This window comes from Doryrhamphus excisus, linkage group LG8, assembly GCF_037039965.1.
Source record: "Doryrhamphus excisus strain RoL-2023G ecotype Guam linkage group LG8, RoL_Dexc_Guam_v1.1, whole genome shotgun sequence".
In the NCBI taxonomy this organism is placed as follows: Eukaryota; Metazoa; Chordata; class Actinopteri; order Syngnathiformes; family Syngnathidae; genus Doryrhamphus; species Doryrhamphus excisus.
Genome location: NC_136364.1, coordinates 794746 through 816443, shown reverse-complemented (window position 1 = coordinate 816443; position 21698 = coordinate 794746). Strand labels below are relative to the sequence as shown.

Below are 21698 nucleotides of genomic sequence, written 5' to 3'. Positions count from 1 at the left end.
AAGCTCGGAGAAGAAAAAAAAAAAAAAAAAGCACACAGGCCTCACAGCAAGGAGACCCAAGTTCAATTCCACCCTCGGCCATCTCTGTGTGGAGTTTGCATGTTCTCCCCGTGCATGTGTTAATTGGCCACTCCAAATTGTCCATAGGTATGAATGCGAGTGTGAATGGTTGTTTGCCTATATGTGCCCTGTGATTGGCTGGCGAGGAAGATGTTTGACCGGCATTCATGTCATTTGGTTAAGAGGATGCCGCCCCTGTACACTGTAATGTGGACTACACTTGAGCAACATGCTACCCCCACCAGCACATCCTTTTACTTTCAGCATCTGTGTTTCCTGATGGTTTGATTTAGAGTGTTGCATGCCGGGACCGGGTTTGAATCACCTCCTGCGGGATGATCTTGACGAATGACTTCATCATTCCAGCTACAAGTGCTGCGTCAACAATGCCACCCGCACGGCGTATTTCATGCTGCAGCCCACCCCCCACCCCACCCATTAAAAAGGTGGCCACCCCTCCCTGTGGCACGCCGCTTAAATAAGCTCGGCGTGAAATGGTTAACAACACCTGCCCTTTAGCCGTAAAAGTGTGCTGTCTCATTGATTACAGGGTAATAGCCGGACAGATGAATGTTCGTCCCAGTGGGGGGTCCGGATGATGTGAAGTGGAGAGGGGTTGGTGGGGGTCCACGCCTGAGTGATGAACCTGAATCACTGGCATAGACACCAGCGAGTGAAGGCAGCCTCTATATCCAATAAACTGCATTTCTATCTCATATAGCTCATATTTCACACACCGATTACTGCTTATAGGCCTTTCTCGGGGGCCAGGAAGTGTCCTCCACTGAGGTGAACTCCTTCTGACATGGAGTTAAGCTGCGTCAAATTTGGGAAATGTCTTTTTTTTTTTTAGATATATACAATAATGAAACTCCGCTGTCAGTGGAAATGGATTGGAGCGGATCCCAAAGAGTTTAAAGCGAGCGTCGGGAAGTGTGAGTGTGCATGTGTGTTGCACCGTGGTACTGTAATATATTGCAGTGCGAGTCAAAAAGCTGTGATGGAACGGTGCGCGCACGGCTCACAAGCTCAATATCCTCAGCCGCCAATAATGCGCAACACTACATCACTGGCATTAAATATTCAGCAACTCATTGCAAGCAGGTGAACTTGGGCACCTCACAGGAAGCACATGGCATCACATACAAACATGTTGCAATAGAAATAAATCAGAAACATTCTGTACTAGATTGCTGCAGATTACCAGAAAAACTGATCTAATAATCCCTGGATTTATGAGGTACTTTTCTTCTGGAGTTTTTCCAAGCCGTAAAGGGCACCCATCAATAGTGTAAACATAGAGATATCATCAAAGCCTGAGATGTCCACCAAGGCAATTTTCCCCCCAGCAAACTGAATGCATCCATTTGAAGAGGTCAGCTACAGGGGAGACACAATCCGGAGCAATTAAAGTTGCACGGCAGGTCTGAGTGTGCAAATGGCTCCACTCGTCCTCCCTGTGCTGATTCTTCTTATGTAGCTTTTATTCTAATCAATGAGCCTCGGTCTGATCAACTTCCTGCTCCCATTAAAAGCCCAGAAAAGTGGATTACATCATTGCTTGTGAGGAGGGAGAGAGGGAAAGAGAGAGAAAGAGAGAGAGACAGGAGATCCACCCACCCACTCAAACATTTTTATACTGCATAAATCCAATCCACGCAACAAAAAGGGGGGTCTCACCTGGTTGTTGATGCACAGAGCAAGGTGTCTTCTCTCCCGCGGCCCCTGCACACGCATCCTCGCCTCCTCTCCCGCCGGGTGCATGCCTCTGCAAGGACAACCGCTCAAGTCAGCACACAGTGGAGGTGTAACGTGCGTGGAGCGGAGCGCAATGTTGTGGCACCAACCTGTGCGTGGAGTTCCTCAGCATGCCTCTCACTGGCCAGCGTGCTTTCCCTCCTTTCTGTCTTTCTGCAGTCAGTCACTGATGAAGTGGACACTTTGCGACGGGAGCAGCCGGAGAGATAACCTGACTTGGTTGGAGGAAGGGGTGGAGGGGAGTGGGTGGAGAGAGGGGGGGGGAATATCCCAGCCAATCGGATGCTGAGCGTGTGCGCGCGTTTTTATACAGCGTGTCACTGCATGCATTATTGTGCACGCCGAATGTGCATGGTAAAGCTTTGGGAATGCACCGGGAGCGGGAACATATATGTGCACTGAGGCTTGTGGGATATGGCATATTCATATTATGCATCATATAATTGAGGGGTGAATAATGGACTTGGTATTTCTATGAATAGGTGAAATACGTCCCAGTGATGAAGTGGCAGTCATGTCCTATAAACAACTGTGCTCCTCAATAATTCACAAAATAATATGGGGAGAAAAACATTAAAATGACATTTCATCCTAAATGTACAGGCATGATATGGTGTGTGAGCCAGCAGAGTCCAAAAACACACAAATCTGCAGTAATTTCACAAAAATAAAGTCAAAATATGGAGAGGAAAATGTTCTAATCTATAAAAATAATAGTTGTAATTTCAAAATAATAAAGTTGTGATATTATGAGGGAAAATAATGTCATTTTAGTGGCATAAAGTTAAAATATTAAAAAAAGACATTATAGTTTAAGTCAAACAAAACAAAAAATAAAGTTTTGAAAATTTTGGTTTGAGAAAAAGTTCTGTTATAAAGTAAGTAAGTAAGTAAGTAAGTAAGTTTTATTTATATAGCACCTTTCTCAGACAAAAGTCACAAAGTGCTTCACAAAAGGCAAAACACAGGGTTAAAATACACATAAAAAATACAATAAAACAATAAAACAATGTACAATAAAAATAGACATAAAACAGTACATAAAAACAGTATACAATAAAATAGACTAAATAAATATATGATGGTCATAATACCCTAAATCTACTGAGCTGGGTATGCCTGCAAAAACAAGTGAGTTTTAAGGTTACTCTTAAATGCATCGACAGAGTCAAGCGAACGTAGGGAGGGTGGAAGGTCATTCCAGAGCCTCGGCGCAACAACCTGAAAAGATAGGTCTCCTCGGGTCCTAAAACGACTACGAGGGACCATGAGTAAATTTTGATCTGACGATCTCAGCCTCCGAGAGGGGGTATAGGGACGCAACAAGTCTCGTATGTAGACAGGGGCCTGGCCGTGCAAGGCTCTAAAAGTGAGCACCAGGATTTTAAAATTCACACGGAATGAGACTGGGAGCCAATGGAGAGCTTTCAGAATCGGTCTGATGTGAGCCCTTCTGTTGCATCGGGTCAATAACCGCGCAGCAGAATTTTGAACCTGTTGCAGACGAGACAACTCTTTTTTGTTTAGGCAAGAAAACAAACTATTACAGTAGTCTAAACGAGAAGACACAAAGGCATGGATTATCATCTCGAGCTCACCTTTAGATACAATCGTTCGAAGTTTCGAGATTTTTCTTAGCTGAAAGAAACAATTCCGAGTGAGCTGCTTTGAGTGGTGCTGTAATGACATTTCCTTGTCAAAAATTACTCCAAGATTTCTGAGGCTTGACTTACAAGACAGGCTGTGAGCACTCAAATACTGTTTGATCCCTGGAAAAACTTCATCAGGGGCAATCACCAGCACCTCAGTTTTATCTGAATTTAGTTGAAGGGAATTAGCGCCGAGCCATTGTTTTATTTGCACTAAACAATTCATTAAAGAGTTCAATTTTTGTATCTCCGAAGCCTTAAAAGAACAGTACAGCTGAATGTCGTCAGCAAACAGATGGTAGGAGACATCATCAAAATCCTGGATAATCTTTCCTAGAGGGAGAACATATAACAAAAACAAAATCGGACCCAAAACAGAGCCCTGAGGTACTCCAAACAACAGATCAGCAGAGTCAGATCGGATCTGGTTAACTGAGACACTAAAACTCCTGTCTGATAAATAAGAAGAGAACCAAGCTAGGACAGAGCCTGACAGTCCGACTAAGTCATGTAGTCTTGTTTGCAAAATCTGATGATCGACAGTGTCAAATGCCGAGGAGAGATCTAGCAGAACAAGGACCGTGCATTTTCCAGAATCTGCAGACATCATGATGTCACTAGACACTTTTAACAGGGCAGTTTCTGTTGAGTGAAGCTTGCGAAAACCAGACTGGAAAGTGTCAAAAATATCATATTTTTGCAAGAAATGTAGCAGCTGTTCGGAGACCACCTTCTCCAAGATTTTAGACATGAAAGGAAGCTTTGATATAGGTCTGTAATTTTTGGGATCGGTGACATCCAGATTTGATTTTTTAAGAAGTGGCTCCACAATAGCATGTTTAAAAGCACTGGGAAAAACACCAGTAGCGAGTGACAGATTGATCACTTTAGTAACCCAGGGGGCAATGACATCAAACACTTTCAAAAAGAGTTTAGAGGGCAGCACATCAGATGAACTAGAAGATGGCTTCATTTTTGTTACCAGAGCTGAAATCTCAACCTCAGTCACAGGTTTAAAAGAGGACCACTCATGGGGTGCAGGCTCCTGAACAACAGGGATACACCCACAGAACACTGGAAGACTGTTCTTAATGTCCTGAATTTTGCTGAGAAACACTTTGAGAAAATCATTGCTATCAGCTTTGCAAAAAACAGGAATAACAGGAGCAGCAGGAGAGACAATAGAATTGATGGTGTCAAAGAGCACTTGAGGTTTCTTCTTATTTGAGATAATCAACTGCTTAAAGTAGTCAGATCTAGCAGTTTTTATCATTTCATTTAAAGATGACACAAGTTCCCGAAGGTGCAATCGGTGGACCTCAAGTTTAGTAGCCTTCCACAGACGCTCAGTTTTCCGACAAAGTCGCTTCAAATTCCGAATACAGTCATTTATCCAGGGACATACAGATTTTTGAGACACCAGATTGGATTTAACCGGTGCAACCAAATCTAAAATTGATTCACAGTGGTCATTAAAACAATTTATAAAATTATCAACATTGTCACATTCCAAGAACAGATGTGGATCAAACAGGACAGAGAAACTACCTGCTGTATTCTCAGAGATGATGCGTCTCTGCGATCTAACCACAGGAAGCACAGGCTGAAGTGTAGGGAGCAGATCAAATACGACACAACTATGATCGCTCAAATGGACATCTTCCACACAAAAGTTGGCAACATTAAGGCCAAGTGAAAACACTAAGTCGAGAATATGACCTTTTTGATGTGTAGCGACTGAGACATGTTGCTCATAATTAAAAGTTTCAGTCATTGTTAATAGTTCCATTGCTTGGCTAGATGTGCTGTCATCAACATGCAAGTTAAAATCCCCCAGAATTAAAACATTTTCCAACTTAATTATTGAAGATAAAAAGTCACTAAAATCATTTAAAAAGACAGAGGCCGGACCAGGGGGACGATAAACCAGCACACAATAGAATGAGTTTGAGGAGCCAATTTTCAACATCTGAGACTCAAAGGATGAGTAGATTTGAGTATCCATCACTTTACAGGTGAAGCGGTCTCTGAAAACCACAGCAACACCTCCTCCTCGACGGGAGGGGCGGGGCCTCCCAAGAACGGAGCAACCATCAGGACAGAGTTCATTTAAGTGAACGAACTCCCCTTCTCTTTGCCACGTCTCAGTTAAAAACATGAAGTCCATATTTTGCCTGGTAAAAAGATCGCTCAAGGCAAAAGACTTGTTTGCAATAGAACGTGCGTTCAATAGACCAAGCCGAATCAACGATGACGTCACAGTCGCCGTAGCCGGACACAGCGGGATTGGTCGGAGACACGAAAGGCGATCACGTGACCTCCAACTGACTTGGGAACTAGTATGCTGGATGTTCGGTGTAAACACAGGATAACGCGATGGCTGTATATCCCAGTGATCACAGTTCAAGTAACGGACAGGCTCCAAATGACTGGCCAAAAAGCCACAGGAAGACAGGGGGGAAGAAACTCCGTCGTCACTGCAGGCATCGAGGAGAGGGATCGTACGTAAACACCTGGCCCGGTAATCCACGGAGGTGATCCCTGCTACGCGTGAATAAAGTCTGCGCTTTACTTGGACGCCTGCCCGAGATCCTCGTTTCCTCGGTCTCCTCTTTTTCCTCGAAGTACGTGATAGCAACAGGTACTCAGGTGAGTCGGGTGTGCAAACAAGGGGAGGAGGAAAAGTTTGTTTGTATTTATCCCAGTCCATGAAAAGGGCTTCCATAGATTCTTTTATGCGGAAAAGAGAGCCGCGATCGTAGCTCCGAATTATAGATGCACAGCCCTGAGATATATGGGATGATATGACCACATATATTGTGAAAACAAAAAGTAACAAACGGCATAGGAGCCGAGCAGTGGCCTGGCCGAGCACAGGCGCCATCTTGCTTCACTCTCTGTAAGTCACAACAAAAAACAAAAAAAAAAACAAACGCATATAACGAATATTTTTTTCTCAAAATAATTTCCATAAGATTTTGACTTTAAGTCATAATTACTTTAAGAAAAAAGTTGAAATGGTAAAATGGCAAAATTACAACAAAAAAGTGATAAAGTAAAGTGAAAATATTAAGATAAAGGAGATTAAGATTGCGATAAAGAAGAAAATAATTTCTAATATTGGGAAAATAGTAATTTAAAATAAAAAAGTGAAATAGGGTGCAGTCCAGATAATGTTATATAATCTAATATATATATCTATATATATATCAAGCAGTAGAAAATGAATAAATGAATAGCAAAAGAAAATATTTTATAAAAGTCATAAGACTAATACATACATAAAGTTGTAATTTTTTTTTAAATTAGGTTAATATGGGATGAAGTCAAAATATCATTGAAATAAGGTCAAGAAAATGTATAGATTTAAGAAGTTGAAATATTTCACAAATTCTAAGAAAATCAGCAAATATATAAATAAATACATTTCAATAAAATGTGCAGTTTCACCTATATTACAAAGATGAGATGCATTTTTCATTGCAATATACCCAGAGTCAGAAGGCACCTTAGAGTCCAATAATGAAACCTATAACGCAGTGGCCGGTGGTCAGTTCCATCAATAACATCCAAAAACACATAATAGAATTGGGGATGAATAGCATTAGCAGCAGTTAACCCGTTATCATTAAATAGATTCTATAAACTTTTACACATCATCTGAAGTAGTTCAGAATCAAAAGAAGAGAATAAATTAAGTCATTCATAATCAATATTTATCCAATAACATGACAAAAACATTAATAAACTAAACAAAATACATCCTACTCATAAGCACTGGTCTGGAAGACTTCCATTGAAAGTGGTGAACAAACCCTTTCCCTGCTGACGTACTGTAAACACACTCACTCATTCATATAACACACACAGAACAATGAACAACTCTGTGTCTGTCTCCTTTGTACCGGACCGGCATCGTGTTCATGGGATGATCGATGCATTCTACTGGTAACATTACGTTAAGTAAAATGTTGATGCCAATGTACGCCTGCTAACTGGTCCTGTTGGGCCAATCTGAAAGCAACACTATTTCTCGTAAGAGTTTTAAGTGATACCGGCCAGCATTCCTGATTCTGAAGGCCCTGGGCAGATTACACTGAAATGGCAACATATAGAAGCTGAAATCTGATTGGACAAAATCTAGCATACACACACACATACTGGAGGGGGAGGAGCTAAGAGAGACACTACTGTTCGGAATACAATGTCATGGAGGACAGTGCTACCGATACTACTGTGTGTACGGCCAGCAAACAAGGCTGTGCTGACCCTGACCTCCCACAGCTGCTAGAATGAATGTATGGGTTTTCGGTTCATTATTGCAGATTTTACTGGGCCTTGGGGGTGCAAACTGATCTGTACCTCCGTTTCTGATAAGTGAAGGAATAAGTGTCCAAACTGTTTATACAGTCTTTTATTAGTCTATACACATTAGTTAAAACGCAACAGCTTTGATTGATTCTATTTGGCGCAAGGCTACCTATAAAAACCTGGAGGGATTGTAAAAGCTAAATGTGCTGACTAGCCACAAGCAGTTGGACACATAACAAGGTTGTGAATTAAAAAAAAAAAAAAAACACCAACGCTGACATTTGAAGGAGTCGTTTGTGCAAAGTCCCATTTATGTCATAGTGTAGTTGTGTTGCATAGTGCATAAAGTGCAACAAAGACAACATGATGTGCTCTCATGTGACCCAAACAGCTGACTTACCACGTGAAGGCTGAAAGTGCTTTGGAGGTAAAACGTGACATCTTCAAGTTCAATAAGGAAACTTTGGAGGCAGCCATCTCCTCTTTCTTTTTTTTTTTTTTTTTTCTTGTTGTCAGTGCATACTTGTCTGGAGTCACATAGCTGAAGTGCCAGAGGTGTGCAGACAGCCAGATGAAGGGCATCACTTCAGAACGCTCCTGTGGGCGAGCGATGACAGATGGCTGGAGCAGTGGCCTGGCAGCTGAGGGCAGAGAGGGAAATGGAGGATAAGATCTCATTTGTAGCCGTGGAGGTGATGATAAATAAACAAATACATCAGTGGGGCATTCAAATCAATCCCTGTAGTCCGCTATGAAGACCCTGTGTACCAGAGGAGAGGCTTCATTCATTACTTCCAAATGTGTTTGTGTCACATTGTGTGAGACATTATTAAAAGTAAGGTTGATAACCGTGATGCCCATTAGCACTCAATAACGTAATCAAATCTGTATTCCCATATAGTATCAGCATCTGGGACTAAGTATGAGGTGAAAGATAAAGGAGGGAAAGTGAGCACATGCACAAAGGTGTGTTCAAGGACCATTAAACAGGGTGGGACGGGTAGCCACTAGCGACAATAAACATAAACATGCAAATGTTATGGGTATGTAACAAAATTTTTTTTAATGGCCAACATTTCCTAAATGTATATGATTTTACGTCACATTTCGTTATTTACATTAATAATTTTTTTTGTTTTGTTTTTCTTCCCCCAATCCTTGCACCTGAAATTTTCCAGTGTCCCGGTGATTGAGGTATTTGACCTCATTTCTGCTTATTGTGTGAGTATTAGGGTTTTTAAGATGTAATATACTTAGATTGTATTTTTTTTCCACTTGTAGACTTCTACAGTTTCCAGTACTTGACAAATTATACTACTCAAAAAAATGAAAGGAGCACTTAAAGGGGACGTATTATACTCACTTTTCGGCCTTTTGTATCGAGTTGTGGACTCCTATAGAGCAGCTATACACCATAACCAGCACAGAAAGCTTTCTAGATCTTCTGGAATCTGCACCTTTGGTGCGGAATCCGTCTATTTTAATGTATGCCACCCATGACCTGTCTCCAGGCATGCCCACGCCGCCATGGTTGGTCTCACTCCCAAGGGTTCAGGAGGACTCCTAGCTGCTATAAAGAACCAAACTTTATAGGAGTTGGTAATAAATGGCACTTCAAATATCCAGCTAAAATAATGCTGTGTATTTACCTGACGTTACCGCCAGGAAGTTGACCAGAAACTTCTGGATGTTTTGTGTGCACGTGTGTGTGAGATACCTGTGTTCCCAGCCTGGACAGGTAGCGGTTGCGTAAGCCAAAAGCGGACATGGGGGTCAGTCTAGCCAACTCGCCCTCCGTCAGCTGACTGAGTCGGCGTCTATTCCTGCGCATAACAAGTTTACCACGTTTAGCAGCTGTGCCGACAACTTCAATTGTGATTATCACATGATAGGGAAAAATCACCATACTAAAAGTTGTTGAAGTCAGCCATCTTTTATAGAAAAATTACTTGGTTTGACATAAAAAGCAGTATTTATCAATGAGCAAAAACAGTCCTCAAAAGGACAAATATACTCAAAAATCTAAAATATCATAGTGGTTAAATGTAGACAAAAGTGCCTCTTTTGTCATACTCAAAAGTATAAAATGTACTCAAAAATCCCCCAAACCAGTGAGGAGCACATTAAATAATTAGGAAATTACATGATGAGCATTTAACATTTACAAATGCCCTATTATCCACCATAAAATATCACATTCATGAATTATGTGTGCAAAACATAATACATAAAAACAGGATAATAACGTCATCAGAGGTAAAACCAAATGTCTCCTTGACAGGAACACAACCAGATATTATATTCAGACAGTCAGTTGTGGTGGGGAAGCGCCACAGATGATAGCGCTGGGCTGAGTCAGTAGCACAGTCCCGCCCCCACGGCTCATGACTGACAGCTGAGGGGTGGGCAGTGCGGCCAGCTGGCTCTATGCGCCCAGGACCGTGAGCGATCCCTCAACACCATCATCATCATTATCTGGAAAATAGCAATGAAAGCAAGGAGACGCATTCGTCAGCAAGATAAAACATAGAAAACATAAAGTACGACAAGGGACAAAAACAGATGAAGATAAACACATGTGACCTAATTTCTCCCATTGTGAACACGCTCATGCAAAGAACGAGGACAGAAAGTCGTGTTTTTACGTTCCAAGCCCAAAATAAACCCGGGGTGAGGTAATGTGTGACAACACTTTTCATAGTGATACTAACCAGCAAACCACAGATCAGCATTGTCTGCCTCCAGCATGTGATTAGCAAACGTTTGGGCGAGAGGCGGGGTACGCCCAGCCGATGTCGCCAATCAATCTAATATGAATGTTTTTGGAATGGTTTAGGTAAATGTACGTCACCAACAAAAACTGAAGATGTTCTACATCACCAGCGTTCTTGGCTTGTGTGCCAGTAGCTGCTACTCCTATAGCACTGAAAAGTTACAATGGAAACACCAACTTATAAAGACAACTATCCACACCAAATACAGGAGGTTTTTGGCCTTAAAAACAGTGATTTTTGAAAACTGGACAAACAAAGGCGCCATTTTGTGCTTCGGAGCATGCTATAATGCTGCTGCTTTGCTCGCTTAACGGCTATGATGCCCCCGCCAATGATGGCAATTTGGGACAGACCAGATCGGCCTTGTGGTGGGACAAGTTTCACAAGCATGTCGTTAATTTGGAAGAATGGCATGGGAATGTTTGCATGACAAGAAGCATGTGATTGCGTTTGCCCGCACATTGAAAGCTTCAGTGTTGTACAGTACAGCATGCCTGCCTTGTTCTGCGTAACTATTGTCATGAAGGTAATTAAACACAGTTTGCCAGACACACAATTATTTTGGCAATGATCGCGTCACAGCTGATGGACTTCTATTTGATCAATAAAATGACCTACACTTTCCAGTTTTGTGGTGATAACCAACATCTGCTCCATTTTAACACAGAACATGTTTCATCTTTTTTCAGGTTAGATTATCCTCAGCGAAAAGCTGCAAGGCAGAAAACATAAAAAGCTAATCGTGGGCTAAAAGCTAGTGGACTATTTCTCAAATAGGTGCTTGAAAAACGTGCTGTTATCTGAATACTGTAAATATGTTACACAGTAGCAGTAAACATACCACTTATTCATGTTACTTTAGCCTGTTGTTCTCCATTTTATTGTTATTACTGTAACTTGTCTTTCTCTTTTTCTCTGAAACATTATCCCCCCCCCCCAAAAAAAATGAGACTTATTATATATGTTATTTTCCTCTTCATTGCATTTTTGACTGGTACTACATATACTCTGGAGTGACTTAAAAAATATATAGAAAATATAGAATAGAAAATATAGTAAGTACAGTAAAGTCTCGTTATATCGATATTGTCGGGAGTCGGAAAAAATACCGATATAACCGGACTATCCATATATCCGATCCTGCGCCGAACTGCATTAAAAGTGGGCGGATCTTTGATATGGCATGTAATTTTCTCCTTGAGTTCATGGATTGCGTATCTAGCATGCTTTTGTACTACAATACATTTTGTACTACAGTAAATAAAAATAAACTTACGCTGTAGTGATTACCGGTTACCGGGACATAATTCACCCCGGAACTATCGATAGGGAAGGTGTTGCCACCCGGAGGGACGGGTGTTTTCCGCTGTGTGTGCTGCACTCTGGTGGTGGAAGTGTGAAAAATAAAGTTGACTGGAAGCAGCCGTTCGCCGTGTTCTTTTTTGGTATTGAAATCCTTAAGCAAAGATTGATTTAAGCTGCTTTTGTATCGATATAAGCAGACCAAATTGGCTGGCGGGAGATGAAAAGGGCATCCTAGTAACCGGATTATCATAATAACCGTGTATCGTACTAACGGAGCTAATTATATCATAAAAGACTAGAAATTTGCCGGGAAAATGAAAATAGTATCGTAATAAGTAGTAATTCGTTTTAACCGATATCGATATAACCAGACTTTACTGTATATACATTTGGAGTGGTGTAGAACTGCATTGCATTATAAGAGATGTGTTTCTAATAATATTAGCTACCTTTATGAGATGGATATTACAAATGTACCTATTTATTGTCAATACTGAGTCTTATTACATGCGAGTTCTTACATTTGAATGTATTAGGCCAGGCAGGTATACCTAATGAAGTGACCAGCGAGTGTAGACATGAGATGAAATATTCAACAGCTGGTTCGGGTGAGGGTAAATCGGTTCTTGGAAGTGTCACAAAATATGCGTGTACCACTTGATTAGATGAGTGGGTTGTTCATTATGTTTCTAAGATGCCTGCGAGTGGGTGGAAAAGCGGCAACGGAGTGTGAAGAGTGGCGGTACTCACTCTGCATCTGAAGTGGCTTCTTTCTGGAGTTTGGCTCTGGCGGCAGCTGACCGGTTCAAATCCCCTCCTGCAGCGGAATAAGAGAGGGGAAGATGGAAGCGATTACACAGTGAAGACTGGCAGTGGAAGGGTGCGCTTCATGATCACAGAACAGGAAGATAAAAGTGTATTCTACCTCTTAGATAATCCACAAAGTAAAGCATCACCACGGCCATCAATGCAACTGGAAGACAAAACAAAACAAAAAAACCTCTGACTGTCAATCAAAAAAGGGTTTCCAGTTCAAGAAAGGGAGGGGAAAAAAACACTGACTGCATATGCAGATGCAGAAAAAGACCTGGAGGACCAGATATCCTTTGTTGTCTAGGATGGCTCCTGCCGCCATTGCGATGAGTGCAAGTCCAAGGTTTTGGATGGACTGCATGCTGGGGAGGAAGGTTGATATTACAATGATTATTATTAAAAGGCAGTGAAAAGCCAGCAACAGTTAACTGCAAAGGGAATAAAGTACGTACAAGCCATAAGCCGTTCCCAGCTGATGCTCGGGCACCACAAAGGCAACCATGGGCCATAGGGCACATGCCAGTAGGGAGTACGACACACCCAGCAACGACTGGAAAACACAAAAATTAACTTTGACATTGTTATACAGTCGTCCCTTGTCTATCACGTTTTCTTTTATGACCAAATTAAGCATTCTTAAAAATGGTTAACCGATATACAGTACACCGGTAGTACAAATCTAAGGCATTAAGATGCACACAAACTGTGAATGCAGTATGCTATATTGGTCACTAGGTGTCAGTAACTGTTCGGTGAGGCAGGCAGGACTACATTATCACAGGCACAACAATAATAGAGATGTCTTACAATAGCTGACTATTCAACGTTTTGAATCAACTGTCAATCTCAGCGTCAATCATCCCAAAATGTCATGTGATCAAGATTGTTCCATTCTGATTACAACTGCTGCAAATTGCAAATTTTTTACACAAAATATCTGTTTTTGTTCAGGTGTCATTTCATGTCGAGAGGACTCTAATAATGTTAATAACCCTATTTGGAAGGTCGTAAACAGGTCGTATATGCCATAATAATGAAATATAATATTCCATTTATAAAATTCACATATATCACAAGCAGGCCCAGAACCAATTGACTGTGATAAACAGAGGATTATTGGACACAATTTCATTTCGTTTAAGAAAACAAAACATTTAAAGTGGTGACATGTACCAATGCAGATGGTCATTGGTGCATTTGTGCAGAAAACTAATCTGCAGCACACTTTTTAATTCTGTTGCCAATGAAACTGTGTAAATTGCATTGATGAGCTGCATTGCATTGCATTGCATTGCATTTCATTTCACCGTGTAACCGGGATCCAATTTTCAGTTCATTACAATTTTGCTGACAATGTGAATTATTGTTTGCATTAGCATTTAAAAGACAAGTTCCTCGGTTACCATGGCGATCCACGGGTTCCAGAAGGTGAAGGCCAGCATCATGTGAGAGGCGAGTGTGGTGCACACGGCACATATCACCCAAAGCACGTTTTTCCCCGTCTTGTCCACCATGAAGCCCAGAATGGGAGAGGCGGGTGCCGAGATGATGTAAACAATGCTGAAGAAGACAAAAGGCCACAGTTTTCACTTGAAAAAGTCATTTAAGAGAAAGGCGCAACAACAACAGCAAATCAAAGAAACAGGAATGCATTCAACTGCAGGGGAGATGGAGGTGGAGGAAGTGTGGAACGATTCCCCCAGTTTAGCAAATGTCCTCAGTGATGAACCAATTATCACTCATCAAGAAAAAGCTTGAAAACAAAGTTCAAAGTGTAAAAATGCAGCTTTGGTTCCTCTGAAATGCAGTTTGCACGCAGACAAACAATTATAAATAATAAGTTCAAATAAAATATTCACTGTGGGGCTTATTAACAATTACCTGTTGACAGCTCTGGCTTCAGTGGGGGAAAAGTTAAACTTCTGGATAAAGAGCATCCTGGAGATAAGACGAGATGGTGATTGGAAGATCAAAATGATGTGAAGTGCCAGCCTTGCATCCGTCACGCTGTGTAACGTACAGTGTCTGATGGAAAAGCTGTGCCAGTTTCTAAGTGACTCTTCAGGGTTGATTTCTTTCAATGGCAAGTTTTTTCAACCACCTTTCTTTTCTGACCCCTCCCGCCTCCAACCACCTTTGTGGCTTAATAGTAATGTGGGGCTGTGCCACTGAGCCTACTGCATACGTACGTGGGCATTGTGTTCATTTTACTCCTGGCATGTATCACACTACCACACAAAGACTGGCAACAACAGTCATGATCTTGAAAAACTACACAGTCGTCGGTCACTACATCACTCTCTCATGCAATCGCTTTTACAAAATGAATGAATTATTAAATGATCACTGTTGTGGATATAATATGTAAGCAAATTGTGCTTATTCTTAGCCTAAAAAAGCATTTTCAATCATTAAAAATGCTAATTAGTGCGCACAGTGGTGCGCGGGACCAAATTACCCTGTGCTACAAAATTAGAGCCCCTAGTGACCAGTGTAGAACTATTTGAATGTGTCTTCAGAATGCCTTATACTGTACTGGTATGCTTGAAAATGCTTCATTTAGGCAAAAGTATTATTTTCATAAATTTATGTTTTTATTAAAATATTTTTGAAAAACCATAATAGGAGTGATGCTGTGAAGGATGAACGCAATACATTACTTTCCTCAAGCCTTCTGGTGCCACCCACAGGAGGCGTGTCACACATGTGTACATGTACTATATTGCAGTAATAACCTAATGGAAATGTGACTTATTATTATCAGCATTACATACTATGTGGAAAGACAGGAAGTTGGAAGATATAGTGATTATACAAGACTAACTATCAACAAATAATGGGCGCCACCCACAAAAGGCGATGTCGCCTCACGTGTCTGGTGCCCATTGGTGACAAAAACCATAAGATAAAGTGTTCTAGTCTGGCATTATACTAAATGAAAAAACACATACTTTGTTGACTATAGTAGGATAAGATGTATGAAGTGACTCCTCCGCCTTGTGTAATACTCACTGCCCCAGTCCAATAAAAGGGAAGATGGCCACATAGTAGCTCACACAAATGATGAAGATGATCCACAGGGGGAAAGGGAAGTCTTTCACATCGGTCAGTTTAATTACCTCACCTGACATTCAAGATAAAAAGTGTAAAGCAATTAAAAACATGCATGCAATTACCGTAAGTAAATATTGTACAAGACAGCACAATACTATAGCTAAAGCACATTAGGGACTGTCAAGAAGGCAAGAAATGTCTCTGAGGGTCCAAACAACACTTTTGGACATAGAGTACTTTACCTGTTTTGCCTTGCTCCTTTTGGAGAATTTTCTCCGCTCTTTTGTCCAGGAATGCCAACACCAGAGCACAGATTAGTGAGAATATGCAGGTTACAGCAGCTGAAGAATGAAAATAGGATTAAACTGGGATGTATAAATATGGCGGGGGGGGGGGGGGGGGGGTGAATGTAGTGAAGCATTCCTGAAGTGACACACTGGTAAAAAGCCTGTACTATTTAAATGGTAACCCCATTGTAAAAACAAAGATTATTCTTGAACATTTAGCTCAGTTCAGCTGAGAGTATTTCCTCTGACTGGTGTGATTCACGCAAATCAGCAATTTCAGTTCTTCTTGCCACTTCTGCTCACTGTCATATGAGATTGTTAGAAAGATGGGAGTAACTCTCGGATAGCTTGAATGTTGTCACATTAGGTTGGTACTTCACCTATCATGAGCGAGACGCCGAGTGTGGTGTAACCCACAGGGCCGACGAGGAGAGCCACTCTGTTGTAAACCCAGCCCATGATGTTCATGTTGACTGTGCTGCCCTTCAGACCAGAGTAGATAGATGGTCAGACTTAGAAGTGTATATTCACATGCTTTGCAGTCATCCCTCACCACGACACACATCCAAAATATATTAATAAATCTGCGGCCCATGATTAAGTTAAAAAAATTCATTAAATTCTCAGCAAATTGTACATATTTATGAACATGTATTGTTAATTGTGAGGGTGTCACGAGACATTCAGTTACTAAAGAAGATACATTTCAATTTTATGTCTGGAGGGTTCTATTAATGTTTAAAAGCCTATTTAGAACATTGTATACATGTTTTTTGTATGTCATTGTATGGTCATATCACCTCGTACTTCAGTACGGGACAAAAAATTTAAATATTAAAAAAAAAAAAACTATATTAGAAAAGCAGGAAGTGAACAAATGTAACAGTTAGTGATTGTAAAAGTACCAGATGTAGGGGTAGGATTTAATAAGCTTTGCTTCTTCCTACTCCTTTTGGACATGTGGAACTGGGAACTGATTATGGGATGCACTCAATTGTAATCTGATGCATGTTCAAATGTAATAAATCCATGACCATTTTTTATAGTCTAACTACCAGAGCATCCCATATGTTGGGTCTGAAAGCAATTAACTGTGATGAACGAGGGATTACAGTATTGACTTGTTTGTGTCGTCCGTGATGTTCTTACCAGGCGAGCCATGCTCAGCTGAAGGCCAAACACCAGATTGAGCTCCTTCCCTTTAAACCAGTTGACTGCATATGTGTTCTGGGCCACAGCCAGGGACTCCCCTCCAATTCTACCCCAAAGTGAAAGCAGCATAAGAACATTGTGGGGGGGTGGGGGGGGGGCATTCACACATAACATTCATTTAGTGTTAATGTGTCAAAGACTAACAATCATTTTCTTACCCAAATATAAAACGTCCAATTTCCATCAACCAAAACTGATTCACCATAGCCCCAACAGCAAAGATTACCTGTTTGGATTGTTTTTTCCAAGTTAAAATTGAATCGTCGCTACACTATGAGGATGAATATAATAAAACCTACCTGTCCAACACAAACAAAAAGGGAAAAAAGTATGGTTCCCAGTCTGCAATGAGATCACAGCATGTAAGTAGAAAATCATTTGACAGGTGACATGATAGCGATGTGGTTGGCAGTACCTGATGCCAAAGACTCTGTCAATCAGGAAGCCACCAAAGAAGCAGAGAATGACATTGGGCCAAGAGTACCAGGCATACAGCTGCATGAACTGAGCTGTGTTCAGGCTCAAATCCTTAAAAAAGACACACATACTTGTTTATTTATTATTTATGTATTATTAGACACAAGAAGTAAAATACAAGTACTGCCAATGTTTCATTTTTAAAAATCTGTATGTTGACATACCAAATACTTTTAGCATATCAATATACAGTGAAGAAAATAAGTATTTGAACACCCTGCTATTTTGCTATTTCTCCCACTTAGAAATCATGGAGGGGTCTGAAATTTTCATCGTAGGTGCATGTCCACTGTGAGAGAGATAAACTAAAAAGAAAAATCCAGAAATCACAATGCATGATTTTTTAACAATTTATTTGTGTGATACAGCTGCAAATAAGTATTTGAACACCTGTGTATCATCTAGAATTCTGACCCTGAAAGACCTGTTAGTCTGCCCATTAGAAGTCCACCTGCACTCCATGTATCATCCTGAATCAGATGCACCTGTTTGAGGTCGTTAGCTGCATAAAGACACCTGTCCACCCCATACAATCAGTAAGACTTTAACTTGTAACATGGCGAAGACCAAAGAGCTGTCCAAAGACACCAGAGACAAAATTGTACACCTCCACAAGGCTGGAAAGGGCTACGGAGCAATTACCAAGCAGCTTGGTGAAAAAAGGTCCACTGTTGGAGCTATCATTAGAAAATGGAAGAAGCTAAACATGACGGTCAATCTCAATCGGAGTGGAGCCCCATGCAAGATATCACCTCGTGGGGTCTCAATGATTCTAAGAAAGGTGAGGAATCAGCCCAGAACTACACGACAGGACTTGGTCAATGACCTGAAAAGAGCTGGGACCACCGTTTCCAAGGTTACTGTAGGTAATACACTAAGACGTCATGATGTGAAATCATGCATGGCACGAAAGGTTCCCCTGCTTAAACCAGCACATGTCAAGGCCCGTCTTAAGTTTGCATATGACCATTTGGATGATACAGAGGAGTCATGGGAGAAAGTTTTATGGTCAGATGAGACCAAAATAGAACTTTTTGGTCATAATTCCAATAAGCGTGTTTGGAGGAAGAAGAATGAAGAGTACAATCCGAAGAACACCATCCCTACTGTGAAGCATGGGGGTGGTAGCATCATGCTTTGGGGGTGTTTTTCTGCACATGGGACAGGACGAGTGCACTGCATTAAAGAGAGGATGACTGGGGCCGTGTATTGTGAGATTTTGGGGAACAACCTCCTTCCCTCTGTCAGAGCATTGAAGATGGGTCGTGGCTGGGTCTTCCAACACGACAACGACCCGAAGCACACAGCCAGGAAAACCAAGGAGTGGCTCCGTAAGAAGCATATCAAGGTTCTAGCATGGCCCAGCCAGTCTCCAGACCTGAACCCAATCGAAAATCTTTGGAGGGAGCTCAAACTCCGTGTTTCTCAGCGACAGCCCAGAAACCTGACTGATCTAGAGAAGATCTGTGTGGAGGAGTGGGCCAAGATCCCTCCTGCAGTGTGTGCAAACCTGGTGAAAAACTACAGGAAACGTTTGACCTCTGTAATAGCAAACAAAGGCTACTGTACCAAATATTAACATTCATTTTCTCAGGTGTTCAAATACTTATTAGCAGCTGTATCACACAAATAAATTGTTAAAAAATCATGCATTGTGATTTCTGGATTTTTCTTTTTAGTTTATCTCTCTCACAGTGGACATGCACCTACGATGAAAATTTCAAACCCCTCCATGATTTCTAAGTGGGAGAAATAGCAAAATAGCAGGGTGTTCAAATACTTATTTTCTTCACTGTATATGGAGTCAAATTATTGAATGGACTAAGAAGAAAAAGTCAATCAAAATATGAACTCAACATTTTGTCATATGCATGTGTGTCTTTTCCTCATCTCTCAACTCCAAACAGGCAGGAAAAGGGTCCACTAGTTTGTGCCATGAGCAAAAAATATATGCATGTTGGCAGGTATGATGTTATATTGTGTTGTATTTGGTTATGTTTTATTGCTGCATTCATTCATCCATTATTTAGCAATATAATACGTATTATACAGCGGATATTTATGCATTCATTTCTTATAGCTTTCTGTCAGATTTTACTCCTGCTTTTATTTATTACATACATAATATTAGCTTCTTTTACTTTCTGTTTCAGACAAATTGTGAACACAGGAAGTGAATAGATCATTTGGAATTGCTGAGCTACGGAGAAGTGGTAGGATTAAATAAATATAGCTTCTTCTGACACTTTTTCAAGTATAGTGTAATCATGTTGTGTTCCTAATTGTGGATATTGTTAATGATTGTCAGGCTTGCTGCAGGGCAGTGATTGTCAACTGTGGGTCGCCACCCTGGAGCTATTTTCATTGGGTCGCAGGATTTTTGCCACAACAATTTCTGTAATGACCAGATGTCCCTGAACGCATCTTTGTTAAGCGCTGGCACAATGTTTGCAATTGTCTGAAAATGTCACCACCAGGGCTTGGCAAGGCAATGTGTGTGTGTGTGTGTGTGTGTGTGTGTGTTATTGGGGTGCAGCTTACATGCGTGCAACACTTTCAAAAGTTAGTGCCCTCTAGGCAGCCCCTTGACATTTATTGACACATACCCATACATACACACTGCAGTAATACAAGTAATAAGAATTAATTGGAGTGTTGTTAAACTGAAAATAGTGTTTTAAATGTGAAATGCTGATTTATAGTCAATATGTAATTTACCTGTAGGACTTGAGTCTGAAGAGCAGCAGGATTGTCATAACAGAAGTAGCTTCCTGGATGAAAAAAACTCTATGAGTACACAATTGTCAAATAATGTGACATCAACCACTTAAAGGTGAAGCTGAAGATTCAAATATCAATACAAAACAACAAGTTTTTAAATCCACTTGGGATGCCACAGCTTACCAAATCCCAGGAAACACATAAAAACTAGGACTACGATCCTGTGTGAGAGGTGTGCCGGGTCGCAGATTGCAGGAAGCGGTCTCCCAGCCCGGTTGCTCGCTGGTCGGACCGGCTGGGAGTCCTCGTCCTCCTCCGCTCCCAGCAGGTTTCGTTCCTCCTCGCAGTCCGCCATGTTTGGGAACAGCCGCGGGAAAGTTGACGGAAGCGAAGAAGAGACTGGTGAGCGTTCACGTGACCAGGCATTGGTTTGTCACGTGATGCGGAAGAACGCCACGTGAATCCGGAAAAACAAATCGGTGACACATTTTCCCCTTTCACCTACATAACGTCACAAGATGTGTCCATAGCATTTCTTTTGGGGATGTATTTACATTTAAATAAAAATTGTAAATTTTACATTTTGCATATAAAGACACAGTACTATGAAACCAAAAACAGCCTTAAGACTATGATTAGTTTATTTGTACACATCCCAAAGCTGAACGTATTCGATTTACTCATTAAAAAATACATAATTCCTCCCACGGTATAAATGAGTGTACCGCATTTAATGAAGGACTGCATATTTAATTAAAAAGATAATGTGCCTCAGATGATTAATAAGGTAGATCAATCTATTTAGAGCAGTAATTTACCCCACGGGTTTAGAGGACTATATTAAAAATAAATGAAAGAAACACTGAAATATCCTTAAAATATGTTCAGTCAATATTTAATCATCCTCAGATTCTAATAAATACAACACGAATGACAAGTTAGTACAGCGGTGATTTTAAATGAGAAAATGTCTGAAAGTACAACTAATTAAAATCATTAGTTAATATATTATCACCTGTTAATTAAATAAAGACAAGAATAAATTAAATTGGGTGTACAGTGGTTCAAAGTGTGATATCATTCAGTGAGAGAAAGTGCAATGAATGAATGTTTCTATAAGAATAAACAAAATGAATTAGAACTGTGTGGTATATAGTGTGCGGTTTTTCACATAGTGTTATGAAATTAAATAATCTTTGAAACTGGAAATTATGATCAAAATAATGAGTTAATATATTAAACCAAGACAACAATCAACATGACATACGGTGACTGTA

At 40.7% G+C, this 21698-nt stretch overlaps 2 protein-coding genes across 3 annotated transcripts in view; both read right to left on the bottom strand.

Annotated features, from left to right (window-relative positions):
* The window catches only part of schip1 (schwannomin interacting protein 1), a 248954-nt gene extending 246897 nt beyond the window's left edge, over positions 1-2057 (bottom strand). The window contains exons 1-2 of the mRNA XM_058079059.2: positions 1908-2057; positions 1741-1828 (exon numbers count right to left, since the gene is read on the bottom strand). Coding sequence (XP_057935042.2) covers positions 1741-1828; positions 1908-1930 — 111 coding nt within the window. The 5' untranslated portion in view covers positions 1931-2057. The remainder of the gene's footprint in view (positions 1-1740; positions 1829-1907) is intronic.
* A 4908-nt stretch (positions 2058-6965) lies between these two features.
* mfsd1 (major facilitator superfamily domain containing 1) lies at positions 6966-20826 on the bottom strand. Of its 2 annotated transcripts, none has more exons than XM_058079873.2 (17): positions 20605-20826; positions 20419-20471; positions 17639-17751; positions 17523-17565; positions 17382-17449; positions 17161-17269; positions 16392-16494; positions 15967-16065; positions 15683-15794; positions 14552-14608; positions 14074-14230; positions 13123-13220; positions 12920-13032; positions 12783-12830; positions 12608-12674; positions 9496-9601; positions 6966-8419 (listed from the first exon to the last, which is right to left on the bottom strand). In XM_058079873.2, the coding sequence occupies exons 1-17, from the start codon at positions 20774-20776 to the stop codon at positions 8360-8362; spliced, it is 1578 nt and encodes a 525-aa protein (XP_057935856.2). In that variant the 5' UTR covers positions 20777-20826; the 3' UTR covers positions 6966-8359. The 2 variants fall into 2 exon arrangements, 1 of the variants encoding a protein (XP_057935856.2); XR_013627933.1 differs by having other exon boundaries at positions 8379-8419; positions 9496-10253; positions 20605-20825.
* Positions 20827-21698: the final 872 nt, after the last annotated feature.